Genomic DNA, 26,083 nt, shown 5'->3' with positions numbered 1-26,083 from the left:
CCCCGGTACTGCTTCTCTTTACGGTTATTAAGTCCCAAGAGGAAATGGGGTGCCAGGAGACCTGCCCAGTCATTTCACATCCCCATTGCTTACAATAGAAATTTTCTAACCCCCCACAACTGTTGGCCTGGCTTCTCATTCTCCCGTCCCGGGGACAGATATAGAACTCCGTTTGTCGCATCGGCGCTGGGCAGGCAAGTTGCCGCAGCCAGGGGTGTCTGCAATGTACTGGCCTTGGGATGTGGAGCCTTGGGTAAGCGAGCGCTTTGCCAAATGATGATCAAGGCTTGATGGAACCTCCTTAAAGGTCTCATCGGAGATATCCCAATTATCTAGCCCTGCTATTCAAGCGCAAATATCTGGGGTGAGGGATGGCCACCAGGTCCAAGGAGGGTCCTCTTTTGTAGTACTCCATACTACATCACCAGTCTGAGAGAGAACCTGCCAGGTTAACCTCTGGGGGACATGGGGATTAGGGCCAGAGCTACTTATCACCGGGAGTTGTATCAGCAGGAGCAGGGCTACTGCGGCAGATGCGGAGCTTGAGGGGGTTGTCTGTCTTTTCCACTTTCCACCCGGAGTCTGGCGGCGGTGCTGGTTTGACATGAGACGCATGGATCCAGGCTGCGATGCCATCAACTTTTACTGCGGTTGGGGTTGTGAGCAGTACTAGGTATGGTCCTTTCCACCATGGTTCAAGGTTGGCTGTCCGGTGGCACCGGATGTACACCGAATCTCCAACCTGGAACTGGTGAGGTATTTGCAGATCTCCGGGCTTGTAGGCTTTGATCAGCCAGCTCCACACTTCCTTTTGCACAGTTTCAAGGGCTTTTAATCTGGTGTATAGAGATTGAGAGGAGTAAGATTCTGGGGAAGGGAGGTGCTGCATGGCAACGAGCGGGGGTTGAGCTCCATATAGGATTTCAAAGGGGGTCAGCTTAAGAGTACTAGGGGTGTTGTGCACACGGAACAGGGCAAAGGGAAGGAGGACTGTCCAGTCAGTAATGCCAGTCTCTAAGGATAATTTAGTCATGGCCTCTTTTAGGGTTCTATTCATCCTCTCTACCTGCCCTGAGCTCTGGGGCCGATAAGCACAATGTAATTTCCATTCAAGCCCCAGGATTTTGGCCAAACCCTGACTAACCTGGGCAATGAAAGCGGGACCGTTGTCGGATCCGATTACTTTGGGTAGCCCAAATCTTGGAAAAATCTCTTCTAATATTATTTTGGCCACAACTTGAGCAGTCTCCCTCTTTGTAGGAAAAGCTTCGACCCATCCTGAGAAAGTGTCTATGAACACTAGCAAGTACTTGTATCCGTACTTAGCCGGCTTAATCTCTGTAAAATCTGTTTCCCAGTAGCTTCCAGGGCGATCCCCTCGGAGTCGTTTTCCCTGAGGTAGTGTGCTAGGCTGGGTGTTTACTAATTGGCAAGGTCTGCACTCTTTTACAGCTGCATCAATGAGCTTACTTAATTCTATAATATAGTATGGAGAGGACTGAACAATGGTTTTCAGATGCTTGGGGCCCAGATGGGTTAATTTATGAAGTTGCCTGAGAAAGGTGATTGCCTGCTCCTCAGGGAGGATGTTTTTCCCTTCCGGGGTTTCTCGGATCCCCTCTGGGGATTCTAGGTGGAGGCCTAATCTGTCCATCCTCTCGAGATCCCGTTCTGAATATTTAAAGTTTTTGATAAGGGGGGGTGCTATTTCTTTAAGGCTAGGCCTTAAAGTGTTTTCATATAGCGGTAGGATGTTGAGCCCTTGAGCCGCTCACTTAGCTTCTCGGTCAGCTCTTTGGTTTCCCTCGGCAACTCTGGACCTCCCTTTCTGATGTCCAGGGCAGTGGATTATGGCCACTCTCTTAGGGAGGTGAACAGCCTCCAGTAGACTTAGGATTTCTTCCTTGTGTTTAATTTCTTTTCCTGCTGAAGTTAACAGTCCTTGCTGTCTGTAAATGGCCCCATGGACATGGGCTGTAGCAAAAGCATACCTGCTATTGGTGTATATGTTAACTTTTTTCCCTTCTGCCAAACGTAAGGCCTGGGTCAAGGCGACCAGCTCGGCCTTCTGGGCCAACGTCCCTTCAGGCAGACTACTTGCCCAGATGGTCTGCTTATCGTCCACTACCGCAGCTCCAGCCACCCTTTCACCTTCTATTATGGAGCTGCTCCCATCAGTGAACCAGGTCAGTTGGGCATCCAGCAGGGGCTGATCACAGAGGTCCCTCTGACTTCCGGTCTCCTCAGCCAGTACCTCTTGGCATGTGTGTAATACATCCTCCTGGACAGAGGTATCAGGTAGTAGGGTAGCCGGGTTGAGGATGACAGGCGGGCCAAACTGGACTCTGTCTTCATTTAATAGGAGACTCTGGTAATGTTGTCATGCGGGCATTGGACAGCCACTGGTTAGGGGGCTGTCTGATGATGCTTTCTAAGGCATGGGGGGCAATGACTGTCAACTTCTGCCCCATAGTCAATTTGTCTGCATCTTTTACCAGTACCGCCACTGCCACCACAGACCTCAGACAGGCTGGCCAACCACCAGCGACGGGGTCCAATTTCTTGGAGAGGTATGCTACCGGTCTTTTCCATGGCCCTAAAGGCTGCGTCAGCACCCCTCGGGCCACTCCTCTCTTCTCATCTACGTATAGGACAAAGGGCTTTGTTACATCTGGTAGGGCCAGGGCCGGGGCTGATAATAATGCCTTTTTAATGTTGTCAAAGGCCCGCTGTTGGCTGGCACCCCACTCGAAGGGAGTGCCTTCCTTGGTCAAAGGGTAGAGGGGGGCTGCCAGAGTAGCAAACCCCGGTATCCATAAGCGGCAGAACCCTGCTGTTCCTAAGAATTCTCGCACCTGGCGGGGCGAGCGGGGAACTGGAATCTGAGTCACAGTATGCTTCCTGGCTTCTGTTAACCATCTCTGCCCTCCTCTTAGGGTGTAACCCAGGTACGTTACCTCTTTCTGGCAAATCTGGGCTTTCTTGGCGGAGGCTCGATATCCTAAGTGGGCTAGTTCTTCCAGTAACAGTTCTGTGCCCCGATGGCACTCTTCCTTTGTCGTTCCAGCTAGTAGTAAGTCATCTACATATTGTAGGAGCGTTACCTGAGGGTGGCTGGCGCGAAAGTGAGCTAGGTCTTGGTGGAGGGCTTCATCAAAGATGGTTGGGGAGTTCTTGAACCCCTGTGGAAGTCGGGTCCATGTCAATTGCCCTGTCATTCCAAAGTCTGGGTCTCTCCATTCAAATGCGAAGATGTTCTGGCTAGAGGAGTGTAGTTGGAGGCAGAAGAAGGCATCCTTCAAATCCAGGACAGTGTACCAGATATGGTCCGGAGGGAGAGAGCTTAACAGATTATAAGGGTTAGGCACGGTGGGGTGGATGTCTTGTGCCTGCTTGTTTACTTCTCTCAAGTCCTGCACAGGGCGATAGTCTCCCGTGCCGGGTTTCTTGACGGGTAATAAGGGGGTGTTCCATGGTGACTGGCACTTTACTAGTATGCCCAGCTGTAGGAGACGCTGAATGTGAGGCCTAATCCCTTCCCGAGCTTCCCTAGTCATAGGATACTGGCGCACTGCCACAGGAGTGGAAGTAGCTTTGAGTTCTATGACTATAGGCGGCCTTTCTGCGGCCAGTCCCATTCCAGCAGTTTCGGCCCATGCCCCGGGATATTTTTCTAGCCAGTCATGTACGAGACTAGTCCCTTTCTCCCATTGCTTTTCAAAGAGTCTATGTTCATCCTCCAAACGCATGGTCAGGGCTGTTACTCTCTTATTCTGGGTTAATTCTGGGCCATCAGGAGTGAAAGTGATCTGGGCTTCCATTTTGGTGAGTAAATCTCTCCCGAGGAGGGGTGCAGGGCACTCAGGGATAATTAAGAACGAGTGGGTTACCCGTCCCACTCCCAGATCTACTGATCTTCGGGTAGTCCATGAGTACTGCTGATGCCCTGTGGCCCCTACAACCCAGGATTTTTTCTTGGAGACGGGTCCTGATGGTTCGAGTAGGACTGAGTGTTGAGCTCTGGTGTCTACAAGGAACTCAACTGGCTTCCCCTCCACCTTAAGTATTACCCTAGGCTCGGGGAGGGGTTCCGAGCCCCGTCCCCACTAATCTTTGTCTTCCTGTAAGGCCAGTACTTTCTTGGAGAGTTCTTTTTTTTTTAGGACATTCCCTGGCCCAGTGCCCCTTCTCCTTACAGTAGGCACATTGATCCTTATCTAACGGGACGTGGTTGCCCAGGCTACCTGACTTCTTAGTTCTACCTTGGGTCTGTTCTTGGCTCCTCTCCCCTACTACTGCGGCCAAAATCCGTGTTAAGTTTTTCTCCTGTCTTCGGTCTCTCTTATTTTCCCTTTCCTCTCTCTCTTTCTCCTTTCTCTGCTCTTTTTCTTCCTCAGTTTCTCTTTTATGGTATACTTTCTCAGCTTCCTTAACTAAATCCTGCAAGGTATAGTCCTGCAATCCTTCAATCCTCTGCAGCTTTCTTTTAATGTCTACAGCTGACTGCCCTATGAAAGTCATAACCACGGAAGCCCTCTGTCCTTCAGAGGCAGGGTCAAATGGGGTGTAGCACCTAAAAGCTTCCATTAGGCGCTCAAGAAACACTGAGGGGGGTTCCGTGGCCCCCTGTATTACTTCTCTTACCTTAGCCAAATTAGTGGGGTGTCTTGCCACCCCACGGAGGCCAGCCACTAGAGCCTGGCGATAGACTGTTAGTCACTCCCTACCTTCTGCCATGTTGAAGTCCCAGTCAGGTCTGGAGAGGGGAAAGGCAGCCTCGATGATGTTGGGGAGTTGGGTAGGACGCCCGTCTGTCCTGAGTACATTCTTCTTAGCTTCTAGTAAAATCCTTTCCCTCTCTTCAGTAGTGAAGAGAGTCTGTATGAGCTGCTGGCAGTCATCCCATGTGGGCTGATGAGAGAACATCAGGGACTCTACCAGCCCAGTCAGGCATTGGGGGTCTTCTGAAAAAGGGGGGTGATTAGTTTTCCAGTTATACAGGTCTGTGGAAGAAAATGGCCAGTACTGGAGGGGCTGGAGAGGCAGTGGTCCCTCATCTGTTGCCACCGGCGGGGGGCCGTATGCTCTCAGGGGCAGGGCAACAGTAGTGTCGGGAGATATTCCTCCCCGGCGGTGACTCCTGGTACCTTGTGTGGGCCCCAGTGAAGTTTCCCCCGGGGGTGCAGAGGGGGCATTCGCTGGATCCGGTGATGCTGGTCCTCCCTGCCCCCCGACAGGAGCCAAGGCGGGAGGGTATGGGGGAGGAGGGGGCGGAGGGTCGAGGAGAAGATGATCAGTCTGAATTTCCAGGTAGATCTTCTTAGGGGGGTCCGAGCTGTCGCCCCTGGAACCGGAAGATTGGACAGCGAGCACCCGAGGATTAGACGGGGGCCTGGATGTGGCAGTCCACGGCTGAACCCAGGGGGGCGGATTCTGCACCAGGTCCTGCCAGACTATGATGTAAGGTTGTTGATCTGAATGGGCTCCCAGTCCTCTCTGAAAAACAATCTCTTTAATAGCAAAAATAAGAGATAAGTCAAAGGTTCCTCCTGAGGGCCAGCCGACGTTAAAAGTGGGCCACTCCGAGGAGCAGAAAGTTTGCCATGGGCCTTTTTTGACCTCTACTGACAGGTCACGACCTCTTCTCTTCACTTCAGTCCAATGATCTAGAGTCAAACTCAGAGGGGTTGTCACAGTCTGTCCCATCGTCAGTAGATATGTCAGAAACACAAATAACAGAAATAACAGAAATGTTACAGATACAAGGACCTACCTACCACACTTGGTCCCTCACAAGCCTACAACAGAATCAGACAGGCGTGTTTCCCGTAATTTTTGATCGAACAACCAGACTCAATCAGCGCCCTTACAGCAGGAGACAACCAGGCGTCCCTGGTTCTCCTCAATTCCTGGGGCATCCCCCAGGATTTCAGCCTGTGGTCCTCCGGGCACGTCTACCGACCACTGTCCGGCCACTCTCACGAGGTGCTGAACGGCTGCGAAATCGAAAGCGCACACACAAAGTCAAACAAAGGACTGAAGACACAGACCAGACAGTTTTCAGGGTACCCCTTTCTTACCTCCAAGGTCGACTCTGCAGGTGAGGGGTGGTCGTCAAATCCCAGGAGAGCCCCCAAATGAAAGACTTGGGGCAGGACCCCCCACTCTGCCCTGAGCAATGACGACCCCAATCAACCGCAAGAGACGGCACTTGATGCAATCAGCAAGAGGATTTTATTCCATTATGCTGGGGCTTAACTCGCAACTCTTTTAGGAGCAGAGGAGTCAAGCCCTGAACAGCAGGTTTTACAAGCTTATAAAGGCAAAAACCACAAAGTAGGGAGGGGTAGCAGACATAGCAGGGGCTTTAGGGAGGGGTAGCAGACATAGCAGGGGCTTTTCCAGATAAGAAGAACTCTGGTTCATTACTCATCTGTCTTAAGACAAGATCAGCAGTTAAACATTTGCTTAGCTTTTTTCTTTCAGAACCAGTTACCAGTTATCTGCTTCAGCTCGGGGCTATTTCCTAGGACAGTTACAAAAGGTCACAATCTTATGGTAGGGGGCGAGAGGTGCTGCTACATGGCTGGTCCCCCCCCCCTTTTTGGATTTGGTAGTACTTTCCTTCAATACTCTGTCTCAAAAAAAAAGCAATCTCTAACTCCCTCTCCCCCAGGTGCAGATCCCATCTTTGCCCTGCCCAGACAGGTCACATCCCCTTTCAATAAACTTGGCCGGAACATCTCTGCATTCTAGTCTCTGGGAACTACCTTTTTATGCCTTTCAGTGAGTAGAAACTCCGGGAGGCAGGGGTGTAAAGGAATCTGCTCAGGTATGGTTACATTCTTGGTGTTCTGTATTGTAATGACTAATTACGTAACTGGGAGGAGAACAAAGACAATGATTCTCCTTGGTGAGTCTGCTCTCCTTGGTGAGCTAATTAGGGAGGAAGTGTCTTCTAAAGCCGGTTGATCTCTAAGGGATTTTAATGCAAAATACTCATTATACCAGGCAGCTGTATTTTGGGGTGAAACTCCCTGTGCTCCTTCAATAGTCATACACAAAAGCATGTTATCTAGCAGGGAAGTTCCAGATTTTCCATGTCTCTCTTTCTTTCAGTGTCTCTCTCTCCTTCCTTCTGTCCCTCTCACTCTCCCCTCTGTTCCTCTCCTCTCGGTGGGGCCCCTCTCACCCTGCTTGCCCTGGTTGATCTCCCCATGTCTGCTGTCCTTCCCAGAACTGCTGGTGCCTCCAGTCCAGCCTGAGGAAGGGGTGCTGGGGTGAGAGACATGAGGTGGAGGTGAAAGTGAGGAGCCTCAATAGTCTTGGGACCCTCATCCAGACAATTCTGTTGAACCCTCTCCTGTGGTTTAAGATACTAGAAAACAAACAGCAAGGAACATTTTTCTGCCCCCTTTAATTACTGGCCTCAGGAGGGAATTCAGATTTTAATTCCCTAAAATGTTGGAGATGGGTTAAAGAGACAACTTGTAAAATATTTCATTGCCCCCTTTCAGACCTTTGCCTGTTACACTATGAAGCCAGGGCCACATAGTGATGGCCTGAGAGGACAGGGAGGGCATCGCTGGCCTGGCCTCAATCCCATTTGATACCCGGTAGTTTCCATGAGAGCTCAGAAAAGTTTCCAAATCTTCTTCTGGGTTTTGAGAACTGTGCCAGGCAGGGAGGCCTGGGGTGCCTCTCCTGCTTGGCAGGACCCACTTATCACAGGGGAGTCACCCTAGATTTTTCCAGGTTCTGCTGAGGCCAGTGACCCACTGACCGCCCCAGGTAGAGAAAACGCAATCAGAGGGAGACCGAACGAGTCCAGGCATCCAGCCCCAGGCTGTGCCCCCTCTCTAACCCGGGCACCCAGTGTCAGACCCAGTGTCGTCTTCACTAGTTGTCAAGCGCCACCTGGTGGCCACTTCTAGACCATTTTCTCCAGTGCAGATCCCACAGTTTCAGGCGAAGCCAGTACGTATGGGATCTGATCCTGCTGCAGTGCCCAAGGCAGAGTCCCAGGAGTCAGGCAGGATTTTGCCAGGAAAGAAATTCCCGGTCATGGGCGGCGCCTGTGGCTCAACGGGTAGGGCGCCGGTCCCATATGCCGGAGGTGGCGGGTTCAAGCCCAGCCCCGGCCAAAAATAAAAAAAAAAAAAAAAGAAATTCCCGGTCATTAGGGCAATGGAAGAGGGTTTCGTGCCCTGGCTATGGTCCTATATGGGGTCTGGTTATTAGAGCTCCTACCTGGAAATGCATCCAAGCCCAACAGAGAAATAAAATGTGAAACTCACACCCCCTTCCTCCTCCTGGTCACGTGTCACCCTTCCCTCAGGAAACCTCTATTCCAGTTTATAGTCTGACCTACCAGAAGACTCTAACAGGAAAAAGGACTTAGCTGAGCACAGATTTTGGTGCCTACAGGTGCCACAGGGACCCATGTCTGGTCTTAATTAGCAAATTAGACATCCCATGTCAAACACAAGGCTCAGATTATTGCATAGACGTCACTATGGTGAAGGACAGTCAGGGAGGAGTTCCCCGCGCTTGGGAGAGAAAAGACACCAGTGCTGTGTCCAGATAAACATTAACACAACAACCAGGACTGTTCTTATTCCCAAGGTAATGATGGTTCTTTTCTTTTTTTTTTTCTTTCTTCCTTTTTTGGAGACAGTCTCACTGTGTCGCCCTTGGTAGAGTGCCATGGCATCACATTTCACAGCAACCTCAAACTCTTGGGCTTAAGCGATTCTCTTGCCTCAGCCTCCCAAGTAGCTGGGACTACAGGCTCCCACCACAAGGCCCGGCTATTTTTTGTTTGTAGTTGTCATTGTGGTTGTAGCTGGCCCAGGCCGGGTTTCAAACCCACCACCCTCGGTGTATGTGGCCGGCGCCCTAGCCGCTGAGCGACAGGCGCCGCCATGTGTTTCCTGCTTTTGCATGTCAGCTCATCTGCTGGCCGGGGTATGGGTGGAGGCACGCAGTCAGCACCATGGACAGGGCCAGTTCATCTCTCTCTTTCTGTGTGGCCAATCAGCGGACTGAGAAGCCTCTTACACTGCAATACAGAGCACTCTGGGAAATGGCTAAAGAACACATCCCCAGATGACAGAGTGTGATCTGAGTAAGAGATCTGAATGAGCCCTCCAGGGGCTGAAATTAGGGAGCTTTGCTGGGAGCCCCCAAACCAAGAACCCATCATGAAGCATCCATGTGTCTGTTTGATAGTGCTGCCTCAACATTCAGGGGCATGGAAAAAAAATGACCTTAATGAAAAAAGATGACCTCTCCTGAGTCTAAAGGTCATTAGTTGGTTCTACTGACCTGGGCTAGGTCCAGTCGATCTTGGCACAGGTGGACAGCCTGGGTGCTGGCTCATCAACAAAGAACTCTTTCACATGTCTGTCCTCAGTTGCCTGATAACAGGCTTCTCTGGGATGTCCTCAGGTGGGACAACAGGGCTCTCTTCCATATATTCTCTCACCCTCCAACCGGCTGGCCAGAGAGTACTCACAATGTTTTAGTGTCCCAGGAAAGAAAGTGGAAGCACCCTTCAAGGAGGTCTCTGGAATGATGGCTAAACTCAGACTTTATTGTCAGCATTGTTGAAAGAGCCAGCACTGTTACATAACCATATGATGAAAGGGACTCAGTCATTGGTGCTGTAGTAATTATATAAGTTGTAATGGTAATCCTCATTATCAATAATACCTTTAGAGGAAGTGACATTATATACTTTGCTCTCAGAAAACAGTAACAATAGTAATACAATAATGACACTTGAAAAGCCAATATTCCAAGCTGGGTTTGAACCTACTACCTCCAGCATATGAGGCTGGCGGCCTACTTCTTGAGCCACAGATGCCGCCCTAAAAAAAATTTTTTTTAGATAAAGTCTCACTTTGTCACTCTGGATAGAGTGCCATGGTGTCATAGGTCACAGCGACCTCAAACTCTTGGGCTCAAGAGCACTTCTTGCCTCAGCCTCCTGAGTAGCTGGGACTACAGGCACCTACCACTACTCCTGTCTGTCATTTATTTATTTATTTTGAGACAGAGTCTCACTTTGTCACCCTCGGTACAGTTCTGTGGCATCACAGCTCACAAGCAACCTCTAATTCTTGGGCTTAAGTGATTCTCTTGCCTCAGCCTCCTGAATAGCTGGGACTATAGGTGCCCGCCACAACACCCAGCTATTTTTTTGTTGCAGTTGTCATTGTTGTTTAGCAGGCCCAGGTTTGAACCTGCCTACCTTGGTGTACGTTGTCAGCACCCTACCCACTGAGCTACAGGTGCCACCAACCCTGGCTACTTTTTAGAGACGGTATCTCACTCTTGCTAAAGCTGGTCTTAAACTCCTGAGCTCAAGCAATCCACCTGCCTTAGCCTCCAGAGAACTAGGATTACAGGCATGAGCCACTGTGCCTGGCTGCTTTTTCAATTTTTTTGTTTTCTTTTATTTTTTCTTGTTTTATTTCTTTTTCTTTTTGTTTTATTTTATTTTATTTTTTACTTTTTCAGGGACTATCAATCAGTTACTGGAGTGTCACAAAATATTTGGCATTTAATGCAATGCAGAGTTGTCCCATTTGATTGTTCAATACTATTTAAGCCTTGGAGCGTGACATGAAGTAATTTGACAACTGGAATAAAAAGCATTGGGGACAAAATTAATTTCTAAGTTCTTTTCTTTCTTTTTTTTCAGTTTTTGGCTGGGGCTGGGTCTGAACCCACCACCTGCGGGATATGAGGACGGCGCCCCACCCCTTTGAGCCACAGGCGCCATCCGCTAATTTCTAATTTCATAGCAAAGTTGATCACAGACACTTGCATGATCATGCTACCATGTTCTATGGACCACAAAAAATCACCAGTGCAACTGAAATCAAGGAGGTGGAGAGCAGGCTAGTTTGTACGTGATTCTAATCTTGTTTAGGATCTCACCGGGTGTTAACTGATGTGGAAAGAATGGGTCCCCAAGCCAGCTTCCTGGGCAGGCCACCAGCACTTAGAAGGGCCCTGTGCTTGGTCTGATGTTCTGCTGTCAGCGTCTTGGAATTCATAATGAGTTTTGAATAAGGAGTGCTGCACGGTCATCTTGCAATGAGCCCCCCAAATGATGTCATCTGTCCTGCACTCACTCACGTGGAAGGATGGCTCCCTCGGGCTTTCTTTGGTGATGGCAGGTGGGTCTATATTCAGCGGGTGCTGAGTCCTTTCTCAGCCCAGGCAGTCAGTGCTCATCGCTCCTGAGTCTGCTCCCTCCTCTGAAGTGGTGTTTTTCAACCTTTCTTATCTCAAGGCACACTTGAATCTGCAGTTGAACTTCCATGACACACTTCAATTATGTTGATCAAAAGAAAAAGAGTAAGGGCTCCTCCCCCACTACCCCAGGGCGAGAGCTAGCCCTCCCTTTCTCCCGCCTCTACTGAGTGGCGTACCGGGTATGTCCAGCCCCCACGCTGGCGAGGAGACGCCTCACTCTGCGCTCTTCTCGGCTCAGCCACATTCTCGGGCAGCGCCTGTGCCTCAAAGAAGTAGGGTGCCAGCCCCATATGCCGGAGGTGGCGGGTTCAAACCCAGCCCCGGGCAAAAACTGAAAAAAAAAAAAAGAAAAAGAGTAAAAGGAAGAATATGCTTACTGTGCTTTGCATTTCTCTCAAAAAATAATTTAATTAGGGGCAGTGCTGCCAACGCCCCGGTGGAGATGCAGAGGTCAACATCAGATTTGAAATAGTTAAACTGGATACAAAACTATTTCAGCCATGCAGACAATTAAGTGCGTTGTGGTAGGTGACGGTAAAACATGTCTCCCATCTCAGTATGTTCCGACTGTTTTTGGCGACTAAGCAGTCACAGTTATGATTGGTGGACAGCCATATACTCTTGGACTTTTTGATCCGCAGGGCAAGGGGATAATGACAGATTATGACCGATGAGTTATTCACAAACATGTATTCTAGTCTGTTTTTCAGTGGTCTCTTTATCTGCAATTGAGAATGTGAAAGAAAAGTGGATGCCTGAGATAACTCACCATCGTCCAAAAACTCCTTTTTGGCTTGTTGGGATCCAAATTGATCTCAGAGATGACCCTTCTACTATTGAGAAACTTACCAAGAAGAAATAGAAGCCTATCACACCAGAGACTGCTGAAAAGCTGGCCGGTGACCGGAAGGCTATATGTGGGGTGTCCTGCACTTACACAGAAAGGCTTAAAGAAAGTATTTGATGAAGAAATTTTGGCTGCCCTGGAATGTCAAACCTAAGAAGAACCACAGGTCTGTGCTGCTATGAACATCTCTCCAGAGTCCTTTCTGCACAGCTGATGTCGGCACCATACTCAAAGCAATGTTTAAATCAAACTAAAGATTAAAAATTAAAGTTTGCTTTTGCAATAATGACAAATGCCCTGCACCTACCCACATGCATTCGTATCAGACAAGGCCCCTGGGTATGGTCCCCTCCCAATACTAGTTCATTTTCAGTAATACTATATTGTCAGAAAAGTGATCAGTATTAGTTTTTGTTTTGTTGTTTCAAAAAAAAAAGTGTTTTTTTTTTTTTTTTTTAAAGCCAGGCGTGCTTGTGATAACTCTGTAACAGACTAACTTGAATTGTTGAAGCTGTTCCCTGGTTCCAATCTGGAGAATAATCTAGGGTATCTTAGTGTTATTTTTTTCCCTCTGTTTTTAGGAGGAATGTATGTGGGGTTTGTTTTATAGTTTTGTTTTTTTAATTCATTAACCAGTGGACAGCCCTTAAGGGGAGGAGGATGGATTGATTCCACATTCCACTTTTTAGATATAGTTTAGAAAACATGTTCCCCATCCAGTGCTCTTAGGAAGTATAGTAAATGCCTCATTTAATAACATACTCCTTTTTGAAAGATACCTTTTTGGCTCAGTGCCTGTAGCTCAGTGGTTAGGGCACCGGCCACATGAACCAGGGCTGGTGGGTTTGAACCCGGCCCAGGCCTGCTAAACAACAATGACAACAACAAAAAGAAAAAATAGCCGGGCATTGTGGTAGGAGCTTGTAGTCCCAGCTACTTGAGAGGCTGAGGCAAGAGTTTGAGGTTGCTGTGAGCTGTGACACCATGGAACTCTACCGAGGGCAACATAATGAGACTTTGTCTCAAAAAAAAAAAAAGAAAGAAAGAAAAAAGAAAGAAAAGAAAAAGGCACCTGTAGGTCAGTGGTTAGGGTGCCGGCCACATACAACGGGGCTGGCAGGTTCAAACCCGGCCTGGGCCTGCCAAACAACAACAACAACAACAAAAATAGCTGGGTGTTTTGGGTGGGAGCCTGTAGTCCTGGCTATGTGGGAGGCTGAGGCAACTGAATTGCTTAAGCCCAAGAGTTTGAGGTTGCTGTGAGCTGTGATGCCATGGCACTCTACTGAGGGTAACATAGTGAGACTGTCTCCAAAAAAAAAAAAGAAGAAGAAGTCAATAACAAGAGGATCTGTATCCCACATCCATTGGAAGTTCTGACCCAAATAAATTTACAGACACCAAACGTGTAGCAGAGTGTGCAACACAGATAACCGAGTGGTGGATGTTGCTGCAGCAATTGTTATCCTGGTCCCCTCGGCTCCCCATCTCCAGCCAGAAACAGTCAACTCCCAAATCGTATCTGTGTCTCAAGAATAAGGAATGTCTGAAGCTGGTAGTTGGCTAACTCCTTTCTGCTGTGACCTGAGAGGAACACCCAACAGAGGCCATAGTTTTTTGATCCATTCGTCACCTGATGAGTAAAGGAGACCTCTCTGCACCTTCTTTTTCTCTCCCCTCCTACTCGTCATTGCCTAAAGCAGACACAAGTGTCCCAGGGCTACAAGACACCCCCCCACAACTGCAGACCTGAGCACACAGTGAATGATCACAAGCTAGGTGCAATAATCCCAGCACTCTGGGAGGCCGAGGCAGGTGAATTACCTGAGCTCAGGAGTTCAAGACCAGCCCAAGCAAGAGTGAGACCCCCATCTCTTACTAAATATAGAAAAACTAGCTGGGCATGGTAATGGGCACCATTAGTCCCAGGTTCTTAGGAGGCTGAGGTAAGAGGACCACTTGAACCCAAGAGTTTGAGGTTGCTGTGAACTATGATGACACCACAGCACTCTACCCAGGGCGACTGAGTGACACTCTGTCTCAGAAAAACCCAAGCCACTACTGGGGTCCTGTTGCTTGACAGATGGACATTGAGCTGAACCACCAGCACGAGGCAGCTCCTACAGGGAGTGAATTAATGGGGGAAAGAGATAACTTTTTTTTTTTTTTTTTGGCCGGGGCTGGGTTTGAACCCGCCACCTCCGGCATATGGGACTGGCACCCTACTCACTGAGCCACAGGCGCCGCCCGAAAGAGATAACTTTTATAAAAACACATACTTTTCCCGGGACAGGGACCTGTGGCCAGACTCCAGCTCTGTGGGTCCAGCCACCCCCTCATGTCCTAATCTGGGTGCAGGGCCCAGTTGACCGTCATTTCCTCTGGCCTGTGAAAGTCTTCTGGCTCTCAGCTCACCCTCTCCAGCAGAGGGTCGGGGGAACTTGGACTCTGCTCGTGGACAGGAAAAGGCAGAGAGCGCTTCTACTTTTTGACCTGCAGAAATACCAAGGGAGAGAAATTTTAAAATGACGCAACTTTCTTGAAACATGGGGGGAAATCCTAGAGCATAAATACCATATATATCTCCAGAAACTACCCAGCCATATAGGCAAGTAGAAAGCTGGCAGAGGATTGTGAGAATTAGACATATTTTTTGAACTAAGGGGAGAAAGTGAGGAATTTCACACTGGAAACTGCCCTCTGTTGTGGGCAAAGGGTGCCTGAAGCTGCCACAGTACAGAAAGGAGACAAAGAGAAAGCCAGAAAGCCACCTCCCTTTGTCACCCACACCCAGGAGTTCACTTAGAAAGGCTGTTTGCAATCCACCTGTTTCTGGGGGTGCAGGTGGGGACAGTGACTCTTTCTGCTTAAAACCAGATCACCAGCTGTCACCTGAAAACACCTTCAATGAAAGGTTAGAGATTATGTGTGGATGATTTGATCCAGTGGGGAGGAGCAGGACAGAGCATCAGAACTGGGGCTGTGCTGCTCCCACAGAAGGTAGATTATTTTGTTGTTGCCATTTTTTTTTACACTTATAAACAAGAGAACCATCAATTCACTTGCAACATACCATAATAATAATTATAATAATCTCCCACATATGGGAGATTCTCCAGGAAATACACTTAACAGTGGAATTATTACATTAATAATAAAATTAATAATTACAATAATACATTAATTACATTAATAAGACAATAATACATTATTATCTTATTATTAAGAATAATCTCCCATATATGGAGATTCTCCAGGAAATACATTTAAGAGTGGATTTTTTTTTTTTTTTTTTGGCAGTTTTTGACCAGGGCTGGGTTTGAACCCACCACCTTGGGCATATGGGGCCGGCGCCCTACCCCTTTGAGCCACAGGCACCACCCAAGAGTGGAATTATTGTACCATAAAGCGTACATATCTTTACCAGATAAAAGCAAAATGTTTCCAAATGGGTGGTATCCATTTCTCCAGCCACCACCAGTGTGTGAATGTTCCAGTTGCTACACATTCTTTCCGATTGACTTTTTGCCAAGTTTGCGGGATGAGTGGGGTTTCACTGTGCATTTCATATGCATTTCTTCACTGGAAAAGGAAGTTGAGAAACTTTTCAAGTATCAGTTAGTCATCTGGATTTCTTCTTAGTGAGGTGCCTTTTAGAGCGTTTTGTTCATGTTGTATTGAGTTTTCTGTCTTCTTCATTATTTCAAAATTCTATTACATATTCTATATATTTATATTCCTTTATAAATTCCATTTATATATACATATATATATATATATTTTTTGAGACAGAAGTGTTACTTTGTCCCCCTTGGTAGAGTGTCGTGGCATCATAGCTCAGAGCAAACTCAAACTCTTGGGCTCAAGTGATGCTCTTGACTCAGTTTTTCATTTTTTGTATAGACGGAGGTCTCTTGCTCAGGCTGGCCTCGAACTCCTGAGCTCAAGCAATCCACCCGCCTCAGCCTCCCGAAGTGCTAGGATTACAGGCATGAGCCACTGCACCCAGCCGCATTATACCTTCTTAACATGCATCTTTTTTAGTACTATGTATTACAAATATCTTCTCCCACTTGGTGGCTTGGATGCCCACCCTTACTAATGGTTTCTTTTTATTCATAAAATTTCTTAATTTTACAGAGAAAGAATCTTTTTCTGCGGTTTTGTTTGAAAGATAGTGCTTTATACAGGTCATGAAGATATGATACTAGATAAGATACTAAATGCTGGGCAGCACCTGTGGCTCAGTCGGTAAGGTGCCGGCCCCATATACTGAGGTGGCGGGTTCAAACCCGGCCCCGGCCAAACTGCAACCAAAAAATAGCCGGGCGTTGTGGCGGGCGCCTGTAGTCCCAGCTACTTGGGAGGCTGAGGCAAGAGAATCGCTTAAGCCCAGGAGTTAGAGGTTGCTGTGAGCTTGTGTGAGGCCACGGCACTCTACTGAGGGCCATAAAGTGAGACTCTGTCTCTACAAAAAAAAAAAGATACTAAATAAATGCTTTGTAGTTGTGATTTTCATATTTAAGCCTTTTATTCACGTGAAATTTATTTTTTGTATGATATAGGTAGAGTTTCAAATTAATTTTCTTTTTATTTGGATACCTTGTTGTCCTAGTACTATTTGATGAAAGGACTATCCTTTCCCTCCACTCTGCAACATGACCTCTATTATAAAATAAGAATTCCAGGGCAGCACCTGTGGCTCAGTGGGTAGGGTGCTGGCCCCATATGCCAAGAGTGGCAGGTTCAAACACAGCCCTGGCCAAACTGCAAAACAAAAAAGTAGCCAGGCATTGTGGCAGGCTCCTGTAGTCCCAGGTACTCAGGAGGCTGAGGCAAGAGAATCACCTAAGCCCAGGAATTCCAGGTTGCTGTGAACTGTGACACCACGGCACTCTACCAAGGGTGATAAAGTGAGACTCTGAGTACCTGGGACTACAAGCACCCGCCATAGCGCCTGGCTATTTTTTGTTGCAATTTGGCCAGAGTGGGGTTTGAACCCGCCACCCTCAGTATATGGGGCCAGCACCCTACTCGCTGAACCACGGGCGCCCTACTCACTGAATAACAGGCTCCCCCCCCCCCGCCAGAAAAAAGAGTCTCTTGACAGAGGAGATACTGGTAAGGACTGCCTTAATCAAGTGATCAAAGTCAATATCATGTGTAATGACAAAATGTATTCACTTATCACCTGCAAGGAGGTAACAAGAAAAACACTCACTTCTATGGTGTTCCTGAAGCTAGATCATGAGAAAACATCGGACAAACACAATTGAAAAATGTCCTATGAAAAAATTGGCTGGATGTCTTCAGAAGTGTGAAGACCATAAAGCCAAATTAAATTAAATTAATTGTCATGGGTAGTTCTGAGTTGGTTTTCTGTTTTGTTTTGAGACAGAGTCTCACTTGTCACCATGGTAGAGTCCTGTCGCGTCACAGCTCACAGCAACCTCTAACTCTTGGGCTTAAGCAATTCTCTTGCCTCAGCCTCCCAAGTAGCTGGGACTACAGGCGCCCGCCACAGCGCCCAGATATTTTTTGATTGCAGTTTGGCCGGAGCCGGGTTCGAACCTCCACCCTCAGTATATGGGGCCAGCGCCCTGCTCACTGAGCCACAGGCGCCACCCTATCATGTTAATTTCTTATTCTTTGATTTGGTTGTGTTAGGAGAGCACCCTTATTTGTAAGAATTATACACCAAAATATTTAGAGATGAGGTGATGAGGTATTATGTTGGCCATTTACTCTCAAATGGTTCAGGAAATAAATGTGAGGATAGATGTGAGGATTAAATTATATAGGACGTGAAATGTTTATAACAGTTCCTGGCACGTAACTTTTCAATGAATTGGAAATACTAACATGCAAAATTAAGCCACGAAAAATATAAAATCAGCCTGACCTTTATCTGTAGGTTGCTGTTTCTTCAGAACCATATACAAACACACACGCACACACACCCTTTCAGGTGTGTTTGTGTATACTGAGAGTCATCCCAATTTCTGCCACCAGAGGGCGTGTCAGGCTTACTTAAGGTTCCACTTTTTTTTTTTTTTTTTTTTAGGTTAGAATGTCTAAACCGCTGTTTGGTTCTCAAGTGATTTAATCTCAAAACTTCTTTATACTCTTAAAATGAGGACCCCCAAAGAGCTTTTGTTCATGAGTATTATATACATTGGAGTACTAATAAAACAGCTCTCCGGGCTCGGCGCCTGTAGCTCAAGCGGCTAGAGCTCCAGCCACATATACCAGAGCCGGGGTGGGTTTGTATTCAGCCTGGGCCTGCCAAACAACAACGACAATTACAAGAAAACATAGCCGGGCGTTGTGGCGGGCGCCTGTAGTCCCAGCTACTTGGGAGGCTGAGGCAAAAGAATCCCTTGAGCCCAAGAGTTGGAGGTTGCTGTGAGCTGTGACGCCACTGCACTCTACTCAGAGCGACAGCTTGAGACTCTCCAAAAGAAAGAAACAAAAAAACCCCCCAGCTCTCTGGAGGGAGTAGAAAGCCCTCATACAGCATTTGCTGATTCTGCAGTTTTGCAGTTTAAATACTCTTCACCGCGATCCGTTTTGAACTACGGAAGGGTTAATAACCGTTCGCAAGATCTTGAAAGTTTAACAATTGGCTCTCCCGGGCCAGTAGGGGCTGGCACATCACTACCACATCACTGGGTAGCTATCAATATTTATCTAATTTGTTGTTTTTTCAAATTTCAGGTCAAAAAATTGTAATCTGAGGGCACAAACGATTAGGTTATAATGTAGTTGTGTCCCGTCCCCAGGAGCCAGGAGGTGCCAGTACGTTGTGCGGTTTGGTGAGAGCACACCAGACCCTTCCCTCCCCCTTTCAAAGCCCCCGCCACCAACTTGAATGGAATTGAGTTTTTCTGTAGTGTGGATGTGTATTAGACCGTCTCCTGGCTTCATATTGTATTGAGTACATTGGATACTTGCTTTTCCATTCTTGAGATACTTTACCAAGTAAGAAGAATGTGTTTCAGCTCCATCCAGGTTAAGACAAAAGATGTAAAACATCCATCTTTATGTGTCTGAATAGCATTTCATGGTATACATATACCACAGTTTATTGATCCATTCATGGGTTCTTGGGCACTTGGGTTGTTTCCACATCTTGGTGATTGTAAACTGAGCTACAATAAACAATCTAGTGCAAATGTCCTTATGATAAAATGTTTTTGTTGTTGTTGTTGTTGTTCCAGGTAGATGCCTAGTTAGGGGATTGCGGAATCAAATGGAAGGTCTGTTTTGAGTTCTTTGAGGAGTCTCCATACTTCTTTCCAAAGAGGCTGTGTTAGTTTGCAGTCCCACCAACAGTCACAAAAGTGTTCCCTTCTCTCCAAATCTGCACCAGCATCTGCCCTTATTTAAATTTAAACGGAGCCATTCTTTTTAAATTTACTGCTTCGTGAGCTCAGGAGTTCATACTAAATCTATTACATGTTACTATCACAGCAAGGATTTTATCACTTATGGCTTAACCTCGGGTTGAATGATAACTCTGGAAAACTTCATTGTATATCACAGAGAAGAGCAAATCAAACAACATCTTAGTATTGGTATGAAAAATAGTTTTGATCTTGTGGTCAAAGGATGCTTGAAAGGATCTCAGAGAGCCCGCAGGGATCAGCAGTCCATACTTTGGAAGCCACTGGCTTCAGTTCTCAACTTTATTCAACCCCGTACTCTCCCTTTTCTTTTTTTTTTTTTTTTTTTTTGATTATTGAGACAGTCTCCAGCTGTCACCTGGGTAGAGTGCCCTGGTGTCATAGCTCACAGCAACCTCCAACTCTTAGGCTCAAGTGATCCTCTTGCCTCAGTTTTTCTATTTTTTTCTTTTTTTTTTTTAAGTAGAGATGGGGTCTCGCTTTTGCTCAGGCTGGTCTCAAACTCCTGAGCTCAAGCAATTCACCTGCCTCAGCCTCCCAGAGTACTAGGATCCCAGCACTGGCGTGAGCCACCTCACCTGGCCTACTCCTCCTTTAAAAAAAAAATACATAAATGTTTTGTAACATTTCTTTTATTATCATAAAATGCAATTCACACACAGCGTAACTGCATATACAATCTCTGATAAAAATCACTGCAATATATTATCTGTAATATAGAAAAAAAAGCAAGCAAACAAAAATACTGTCTACCATCCCTTACTAGATGTGTGTGTAGGAATTGAGGAAGTGTTCGGATTTTTTTTTTTTTTTTAGAGACAGAGTCTTACTTTTAACGCCCTTGGTAGAGTGCCATGGCATCACAGCTCACAGCAACCTCCAACTCCTGGGCTTAGGAGATTCTCTTGCCTCAGCTTCCAGGGTAACAGGGACCACAGGCACCCGCCACAATGCCCAGCTATTTTTTGTTGCAGTTTGTCAGGGGCTGGGTTCGAACCTGCCACCCTTGATATATGGGGCCAGTTCCCTACCCACTCATCCACAGGTGGCACCCCAGGTGTTTGGATTTTTAAAAGGTGAGATATATAAATGATGTAACACACCAGCTGGGTTCAGGGAGGCTCCTAGAGTCAAACACATCAACATTCTTTTTTTGAAAATTTTTTTTAAATTTTGGTTTTTTGAGACAGAGTCTCACTGTGTCACCCTTGGTAGAGTGCTGCAGCATCACAGCTCACAGTAACCTCAAACTCTTGGGCTTAAGTGATTCTTTTGCTTCGGGCTCTCAAGTAGCTGGCACTACATGCACCCGCCACAAATGCGCAGCTATTTTTTGCTGCCGTTGTCATTGTTTAGCTGGCCTGGGCTGGGTTCGAACCCACCTGCCTCTGTGTATGTGGCTGGTGCCGTAACCAGTGTGCTACAAGCACTGAGCCAACATTATTTTTTTTTAGAGACAGTGTCTTGCTTGTCACCCAAGCTGAAGCACAGTGGCCCAGTCATAGCTCACTGCAGCCTTGAACTCCTGAGCTCAAGGACTCCACCCACTTCAACCTCCCAGCTAGGACACCCCAGGTACATACCACCACGTTTGGACAATTTTTACATTTTTCTTAGAGACAAGACCTTTTTTTGTTTTTGCTTTTGTTTTTTGAGACAGAATCTCACTATGTCACCTTCGGTAGAGTGCTGTGGCATCACAGCTTACAGTAAACTCAAACTCTTAGGCTTAAGTGATTCTCTTGCCTCAGTCTCCCAAGTAGCTGAGACTATAGGAGCCCACCACGCCTGGCTACTTTTTTTTTTTTTTAATGTGGCCAGTGCCCTAACCATTGAGCTATAGGTGCTGAGCTAGAGAGCAAGGTCTTGATAAATTGCTCAGGCTGGTCTCTAACTCGTAGCCTCAAGCAATTGTCATGCTTCAGCCTTCCAAAGTGCTGGGATTGCAGGAGTAGGCACATCAACATTTATGCAGTGAAATTTGGCCTATTCACACCAAAGTAGTATAAAAAATATAGTCTACCAAAACAACCTTGCATCAGCTCAGGTCAATTTTTGCCACCAAATAAATTAGACAACAATCCCCTCCCTTTTCAGAGTTATTTGGATCTTGAAATTGTGGCCGACAGATGGTGAGCCTGTAATTTATCTCCTCTTAGGTAAGAGGTGTTTCATTAGGTCAATGCTTGCACACAATTCTATCCACAGACATACAGAGTCAGATGTTCCTGCTGTTGATGAATTATACGTTTAGATTTAAGGTGAATAAGACAATATTCAGTCAAAGATCTATTTTTCTTGATATAATAATTAACTGGGTTTTTTTTTGTTTTTTTGTTTTATTTTTTGAGACAGTTTCACTCTGCCACCCTGGGTAGAGTGCAATGGCATCATAGCTCATAGCAACCTCAAACTCTTGGGCTCAAGTGATTCAATTTTTAGTATATGTGCTGCTGAAGCGAGCATGGGCTCAAGTGATCATCTTGCTTCAGTCTCCCCAGTAGCTAGAACTACAGGCACCCACCACATCGCCCAACTAGGTTTTCTGTTTTTAATGGAGACAGGGTCTTGCTTGCTCAAGCTGGTGTGAAACTCCTGAGCTCAAGCAATCCACCCACCTTGGCCTCCCGGAGTGCCAGGATTACAGGCATGAGTCACCACACCCGGCCTAATATTTGACTTTTTTTTAATTAGGTACTAAATAAGAACATTCATATATTTTTGTAGACTATGACAGAAGCCAAAGCAAAGTGACCAGCTTAGATTGTCTGAGATTCAAATAACATAAGGGGACAGACATTGGCAATATAATTCTCTGAAATGGTGAACATTCCCAATACCAACTTCTGCCCAAAACAGGGTATGATCTTCCCCTTGATTTACATGTAGTTGCTTTCTTTGAAAGTTTGGAGTGCATTTAAATGGTGCAAAATTCTTGCTGTTTATACATACCCTGTTTCCCCGAAAATAAGACATCCTCCGAAAATAAGACCTACTTACAGGAAAGATAAGACGTCCCCTGAAAATAAGACCTAGTGCATCTTTGGGAGCACACCTTAAAATAAGAGACTGTCTTATTTTCGGGGAAACAAGGTAAAATGGGAGAGGCTCTGGTATCTGATGGTTGTTATCAGATTCTTTCTGTATTGGCAGACTGGGCAGGCCCCAAGATGCCCTTTTGCCCTTTTACAGAACCCTAATGTTTACAGATGTCACTATCAGTCACTATCAGTACCAATGTGTGTCCACATGCCATCATCAATAAACCTGCTCCTATTAAAGCATGCCTAAGGCTAAGACATAGATCTTGATACTAGGACACGTGCTGACATGTGTATTTATTAGAATCCACGTGTGACTGCTTAATAGGTCACATGACCAAGGCTATGGGGTTTTCTTTGGGGGGTAATGAAAATGTCTTGGAACTAGATGGAAATGATGGTTGCAACAACACTGTGATTGTACTAAATACCTCCAAATTGTACACTTTTAAATAGATAGTTGTAAGCTATGGGAATTTTGCCTCAATTTTTTTAAAAAGCTACCCCACAATTACATAAATCAGTCAGTCCCTCAATCACACCACATTTCAAGTGCTCAGTTGCCACAAGGATGGTTCAGATATAGAACATTTTCAACATCACAGAAAGTTCTATTGGACAGCACTGTTCTAGAGTTTCCCACAGTCGATATTTGGTTGATTGATTCCTCCTGGTGTTAACATATATATCTGTCCACTGCCTTTCCTGTAAACCATAAATAAAACCAGTTATTACATCCGGAAGCTTGATTTGATTCAGATTCACTTATTTTGTCATTCCACCAGGTGGCACTTTGAGTTTGGTCATCTTGTGTGTGTGTGTGTGTGTGTCAGAGAGAGAGAGAGAGACAGAGAGAGAGAGAGAGAAAATATTAACAGCACACTTGCAGCCTATTGGCCAAAGGAAATCACATGACCAAGCCCCAAAAATTAATGGGCCAGGAAATGTATTTAGCAGACTCTTATAAAGTCTTATGGTAAAGTCAAGGATATACATATAATTCTGTAACAAGAAGGGAGAAGAGCTTTGGAAATAATCCAATCTACCACAGTGGCTTTTTAAAATCAGCTCTATGAGCTACAGAGAGATCAAGTAACTTTCCCAAATTCACATAGCTGGTAAATGGTGGAGTCAGGATTTGGACTTGGGCAGGCTGGTTCCAGAGCCTGGGATCCTAACTAATACCTTATAGGCAAACAATGGAGCCCATTTAATGAGGTTGTAGAGACATTGCAATAAGAGCTAGGCAGCACCTGTACATCACGCTTGGGATTTGGGTTGTTACTTCCATCACCTGATTCCAGGTTGGCCTTGGCTTGACTATAAAGGGATTTTCTGCCCTTGGCAGTGTTCCATGGATGCCAGCTAGACTAACAAATCCACCATACTAGGAGTCAGAATGGGTGAAGGGGGATTGGAGATAAAAATTAGATCACAAGGTTCAGCACCTGTGGTTCAAATGGCTAAGGCACCAGCCACATACACCTGAGCTGGGGGGTTCGAATACAACCCAGGCTTGCCAAACAACAATGGCTGCAACCAAAAAATAGCTGGGTGTTGTGGTGGGTGCCTGTAGTCTCAGCTACTTGGGAGGCAGAGGCAGGAGAATCGCTTGAGCCCAAGAGTTGGAGGTTCCTGTGAGCTGTGGTGCCACCGCACTCTACCCAGGGCAACAGCTTGAGGCTCTGTCTCAAAAAAAAAAAAAAAATAATAAGATCACAAGAAGGTAGCTGTGAATAGATAAGGAGCAATTGTCCCCAACTGTGGGCAGTAGGTAGTGTGAGTCAACAGAAGTAAAATGTCCAAACACATAAGCAGGACAGAGTGGCCAGAGACACTGACTTACTAGAATAGGGTTCATGCATTTCTGGATTTTTTTGCTGAACACTCTCTCCTTGTTGATAAAATAAGCATTTCTTCTCTGGTATCCTAAAGCCTATGACTCCCAGATGCTGCTCACGGGGAAAGCTCCAAGATATGGAGGGTATGACAGATGTTATTTTCCCAAAATGGCCCAGTAATGTTTTGGATATCATATGCTCTTTCTTGTGGAAGTGTGCCCTTCCATTGAGAAACAGAGTTTTTCTCTCTCCTTGATGTTGGGCAGGACTCTGATAGTCTACACACACACACACACACACACACACACACACACACACACACACACACACACACACACACACACACACACACAGAGGCAAATGTGGAAGTGACAGTGCATGAATTCCTAGGGTAGGTCATAAAAGGAAACAGGTTTCTGCTTTCCCCTTCCTTTCTCCTCCCTCTCCCTCCCTCCCTTGCCCTTTGGGTCCTAGCTGCCATGAGGAAGTCTAAGCAGCCACATGGAAAGGTCATAAATCGATATTCCAGCCATCGCTTCCAAGTGAGGTCCCAGCTGACAGGAAGCATTTACCGCCTGATGGGTGAATGAGGCAGCTTTGAATCATTCCAGCCCATAGCCTTCAAGCTGCCCTAGGGGGGCCGGCACCCGTAGCTCAGGGGGTAGGACTCCAGCCACATACACCTAGGCTGGTGGGTTCGAACCCAGTCCGGGCTTGATAAACAACCAAATGCAACCAAAAAATGACAAATGCAACCAAAAAATAGCTGGGCATTGTGGCAGGCGCCTGTAGTCCCAGCTACTTGGGAGGCTGAGACAAGAGAATTGCTTAAGCCCAAGAGTTTGAGGTTGCTGTGAGATGTGATGCCATGGCACAGCACTCTACCGAGGGCAATACAGTGAGACTCTGTCTCAAAAAAAAAAAAGCTGCCCCAGGGCAATGCCTGTAGCTCAGAGGAGTAGGGCATCAGCCCCATATGCTGGAGGTGGTGGGTTCAAACCCAGCCCCGGCCAAAAACTGCAAAAAAATAAAAATAAAAAATAAATTTAGTGCTCGCTTCGGCAGCACATATACTAAAATTGGAACGATACAGAGGAGATTAGCATGGCCCCTGCGCAAGGATGACACGCAAATTCGTGAAGCGTTCCATATTTAAAAATAAAATAAATAAATAAATTTAAAAAAGCTGCCCCAGAGGATGTCAAGTAGAGCAAAGATGAGCCATCCCTGCTGATCCCTGCTCAGATTGCAAATTTGTGAGCAAAGGAAATCTCACTGGGTGGTTTGTTTTCTAAACTAGAGCAGCGGTTCTCAACCTGTGGGTCGCGACCCCTTTGTAACAATGAAAATACATCGCAGCATTAGGAAGGTTGAGAACCCCTGAACTAGAGAGCTTCCAGTTCTTTCCCAGCTGAAGGGAAAGAGGACTTTGAAGACTTTTCCCTTTATTCAAACCTAACTCAGGTGTGACTTCTTTGCGTAAAAGCCTGCCATATTCCTATCTCCCTCGCATAGTGGAAAGCCAAAGTCCTCACATAATCCAAAAGACTCTTCCTATGGGTAGTGGCTCGTGCCTATAGTCCCAGCAATGTGGGAGGCTGTGGAGCAGTGGTTCTCAATCTTCCTAATGCCGCAAGCCTTTAATACAGTTCCTGTGGGTCGCAACCCACAGGTTGAGAA

At 46.5% G+C, this 26,083-nt stretch overlaps 1 protein-coding gene, 1 non-coding gene and 1 pseudogene across 2 annotated transcripts; 2 read left to right on the top strand and 1 right to left on the bottom strand.

The window, feature by feature from the left end:
- Positions 1 to 526: 526 nt before the first annotated feature.
- LOC128596742 (uncharacterized) lies at positions 527 to 5,706 on the bottom strand (the record flags this gene model as incomplete). Its single annotated transcript, XM_053606414.1, is given in 3 exon segments — positions 527 to 2,377; positions 2,379 to 4,145; positions 4,147 to 5,706. Coding segments are annotated over 3 exon segments (5,178 nt in total), but the record flags the coding sequence as incomplete, so codon positions are not given.
- Positions 5,707 to 11,638: 5,932 nt separating this feature from the next.
- On the top strand, positions 11,639 to 12,297 carry LOC128597281 (cell division control protein 42 homolog; annotated as a pseudogene).
- Positions 12,298 to 25,452: 13,155 nt separating this feature from the next.
- LOC128597820 (U6 spliceosomal RNA) lies at positions 25,453 to 25,559 on the top strand. The gene has a single exon (XR_008383379.1). It is a non-coding gene; the product is annotated as a U6 spliceosomal RNA (small nuclear RNA).
- Positions 25,560 to 26,083: the final 524 nt, after the last annotated feature.

Source organism: Nycticebus coucang, chromosome 10, assembly GCF_027406575.1.
Source record: "Nycticebus coucang isolate mNycCou1 chromosome 10, mNycCou1.pri, whole genome shotgun sequence".
NCBI classification, from domain to species: domain Eukaryota; kingdom Metazoa; phylum Chordata; class Mammalia; order Primates; family Lorisidae; genus Nycticebus; species Nycticebus coucang.
Note: the sequence above shows the minus strand (reverse complement) of the source record. Positions and strands in the feature narration are given on the sequence as shown.